Raw genomic sequence first — 3,993 nt, 5'->3', positions numbered from 1 at the left:
GGCGGTGAGGCTCGAGCACTTGCCGGTGAAGACCGAGGCAAAAAAGCCATTGAGTACCTCCGCCTTCTCCATATCCCGGGTAACCAGGTCTCCCGTTTCGCTCCAGAGAGGACCCACGTTTTCCCTCATCTTCCTTTTATCCCTGACGTACCTATAGAATCTTTTCATGTTGCCCTTGACATCCCTGGCCAGATTTAATACTATGAGGTCTTTAGCTTTCCTAACCTGATTCCTGGCTGAATTCCATGTGTTCCATGAATGTCAGCTATCATGGAGCTATAGTAGAAAGGTATCTGTTTTTCAAGTGCTTCCCCAAAGCATTAGGAGACTGAAAGCTGGAAATGAGGAGACTACGGAAATGGAGCATACATGGGAAGTCATAAACTCATTAACTGAGCACACACTGAAACCAGTGAGCAGCTGCGAGCAGCATCTTTTCACCACGCAGCCTATGACTGTGCAGGCTCTGAAGGGGTGCTTGGGCAGTGCCAAACACTGGCAAGAGGCCTTCTGCAGAGCCAGGTCCCATGGGCAACATCCAGCACAGGACAGCACTGCCGACTGCCCACGGCGGGCCAAGCCCTTGACCAGTTTCCAGCACAGGCTCAAGCACGCATGCCTCTTGTGACACTAAACAAGTGTCAACCTGTCACAGGAAGCTCCATCAGCTCTCTCCAAAAAACCTGCATTTAGAGTAGCTAATTGGAAAAAAGAAGGGAAGATAAGGTATTAAATAGGGTTTACTGAACTATAAAACCTAGCAAACATCTAAGGCAATAAAAAAAGCACTCCTTGTCCCTAGGCTAACAATATTTAAATTGATACTTGGTTCAGCAAAAATACTGAAGCTTACATACTGCAATTTATAGCCAAAGTGACAGCTGTTCAAGCAAAAATATCAACATACACTATGGCAATCCATAACATCAGTCAAGCACAAAAAAACCTGCCTGGATTAGTAATTTCCTCACAAAAATAACTTTAAAAACAGCAAAGCACCAGCCACTTCAAAGTCACACCACATCATATGTAACACATTTCATGATATATTAACCTCAAACAACATATGAATTCTCAGTTAATTACCTATTAAAACTGCTACAGTAATGAGAATTACTTGAACAAACAAAACTGTATCTAGCAGTGGACTAACACACTTTCACCCCTTGGGATTACTGAAGAAAAACAGATTGTCCCAGTGTGCAGCACAGACTAATTCCTAACAGGGCTTTGCTTTGTACAGGTTTAGAGAACAAAACAAAACTTAGTGCTAAATCAAAAGTATCAGAAGGAACACTATAGACATAGGTAGCTGGGGCTTGGTAAATGTTAGAGAAAATAACAGGAACTAAAGAAGTATAGTTTGTTTCAAATTTGGAGGCTATCCAAATGCCTAGTAATGCTGACATAATTACTGTTTAAACTGTTGAATTCTAGTTGCCATTGCTAGATTAAGCATTGGTAAATATTGCCTCTGAAATTTAACTGTCTCAGCAAGCTAGCTAGCACAAGACTGAAATCTTTGTAGAGCTGAAAACCTTTATGAGGAGCCTGTAATCGGAGGACAGTGGAAAAGGTTTGTCTCAAGAAATAGCTTAGCAGAACAACGTATTGTGAAAAAGCTGGCCAGCAAACCAAGTATTTGTTGTGTGAAAATTTACAAGTTTAAAAACAAATTAGTCCTGAATAATAAGGCAGTCAAAGGTCCTTCAAAATGTCACTGGGGCACACTCATGATCAGTTAACCTGAGGTTTTTAGCTCTCCAGGCTGCTGATTACGATTCCCTGCTAAAGTTACAGAACTAATGCCACTGCCCATGCGAGAAAGTCAGAGATGTAACTGAAGAAGAAAAGGTTACACAGGAAAACTCTTCTTCAGAAAGCCCATTGCAGGACCACAGCACAATATTGCTATACACTCTTCTGAGCAAGAGGCTGGAATTAGTTACGGTAGTTCAGCAATGCTTTGGAAAGACTGGCTGTGAACGTAGCCAATAGGGTGCACTAATTTCTCATACTTCTCCCAGCCAGTTACCATCAGATAAAGAAGCTTTCAAAAATATTCTGTAGCTTTTACAGCTGTGAAGTAACTCTTAAAAAAAATACCTCAGGCACCTGTTTGAAACAATAGCTCTGTTACAGAACGCCCTGGTTGTGGCTGGGATAGAGTTAATTTCCTTCCTAGTAGCTGGTACAGTGCTGTGTTTTGGATTTAGGATGAGAACAATGTTGATAACACACCGATGTTTTAGTTGTTGCTGAGCAGTGCTTACACTAGTCAGGACTTTTCAGCTTCCCGTGCTCTACTGACTGAGAAGGCTGGAGGTGCACAAGAAGCCGGGAGGGGGCACAGCCAGGACAGCTGACCCCAACTGGCCAAAGGGACATTCCATACCATGGGACGTCATGCTCAGTACATAAACTGGGGGAAAGCTGGCCGGGGGGTCCGCTGCTCGGGGACTGGCTGGGCATCGGTCGGCAGGTGGTGAGCAATTGTACTGTGCATCACTTGCTTTGTGTATTCTTTTTTTATTTTTTTTTTATCTCAATTATTAAACTGTTCTTATCTCAACCCACAAGTTTTCTCACTTTTACTCTTCCGATTCTCTCCCCCATCCCACCAGGGTGGGGGGAATGAGTGAGTGGCTGCATGGGGCTTAGTTGCCGGCTGAGGCTAAACCACAACACAGAAGAACTGTAAAAAACCTCTCATTTATCCAAATGCTAAAGCCTAATGATAGTCAAAATTTACCCTAGCCATAAACCAGTTAATTTTCACCTGCGCTAACTCCCTGAACCAGCTCCTCACTCAGTCCCATGAGTTCTAACGCTGGCTCATGGGGAGGAGTATGTGAGCAGGAAAGGCAACACTGGCTATAGGCCACTTGCAATCCACCAGGTCCAGTTTCAACTGCAGAAGCTGCCTGGGAGGTCTGACCACAGCTAAACTAACTGGACGGCTCTGCTCCCTCCCACCCTGCTTGAACATCCGGCACTTGTGTTGCATTACAGCCAGCCACAGCTCACCTAGCAGCGAAGTGAATTTATCTGGCAAGGGAAACAAAGTCTGCAGCGAAGAAAAAAGTTTTCTGGCAGATTAATGACCTGAATCAACTCCCCTTGTGGTGAGCATATCAGATTTGATAATGAAAGGGGAGCAGGAAACTGTGAACAAGAGGGCAGGAAACTGTCCCCTTGGTGGCACTTAGCAAAATATAAAAATAATTTTAAAAAAAGAAAGGAAAAGCAGTCCTTATTCACAGTAATGGCTGCTTAAACTTCACCAAGAAAAGCACTGGGTCGCTGGGTCCAGTCAGAAGGGTGAAATTCCTGGAGTTTGCTTCAAGGTTGTCTGAGCAACTAATGTGTCTCTTAGCCTTGGACAAGGGCAAGACAGAGAGACCGAGACTGTAAATTCCTTTTGTGCATCTAGAATACTAATAAATGTGGGGGTTTTTTAATTAAAAAAAATTAAGTCACACCCCAAATTTTCAGTTGGCTCAGCTACTATTTACCTATTAGACTATTTACCACCCAGTGAGCAATAGCACCAGGGCTGGTACAAGAGGAGGGTAGGAACACGTTCCCCAGGGCAGCTCACCACTTAATCTGCCAGGAAGCCTCATCCTAAATTTCTCCCGGTGTGAGCCTTGACTAGGCTTGGCTGCCTTTGCCACTGGTGACTGCAGCTTCAGAAGGGGACGCGCAGACGGTCCGTATCCCATGCAGGATGCGTTCAGCCTCCGAGACAGGCACCGGTCCCGACCGCAACGATGATGCATGAAAGATGCCAACCTCCTACCTTGAATCTGCGTGTCTCTTCTGCTGCGCCGCTGGGCCCAGCTTCTGACACGCCACGCAGGCAGGGAGCCCGCAAGAACCTGCAAGGCTGCGACTCCCCCTTGGCCACGCACCCCCCGCCGCGCTTCCATTCCCTCATCAAGCAGGCCCTCTAATTACGGCGGGGAGCGACTGCCATCAAATTAGACAACT

General features: G+C 45.3%; 1 protein-coding gene across 1 annotated transcript in view; it reads right to left on the bottom strand.

Annotated features, from left to right (window-relative positions):
• GATM (glycine amidinotransferase) overlaps positions 1–3,940 on the bottom strand; it is a 32,043-nt gene extending 28,103 nt beyond the window's left edge. Inside the window, exon 1 of the mRNA XM_019471321.1 lies at positions 3,803–3,940. Coding sequence (XP_019326866.1) covers positions 3,803–3,940 — 138 coding nt within the window. The remainder of the gene's footprint in view (positions 1–3,802) is intronic.
• Positions 3,941–3,993: the final 53 nt, after the last annotated feature.

Source organism: Aptenodytes forsteri, unplaced genomic scaffold, assembly GCF_000699145.1.
Source record: "Aptenodytes forsteri isolate BGI_AS27 unplaced genomic scaffold, ASM69914v1 Scaffold1, whole genome shotgun sequence".
Taxonomy (NCBI): domain Eukaryota; kingdom Metazoa; phylum Chordata; class Aves; order Sphenisciformes; family Spheniscidae; genus Aptenodytes; species Aptenodytes forsteri.
Note: the sequence above shows the minus strand (reverse complement) of the source record. Positions and strands in the feature narration are given on the sequence as shown.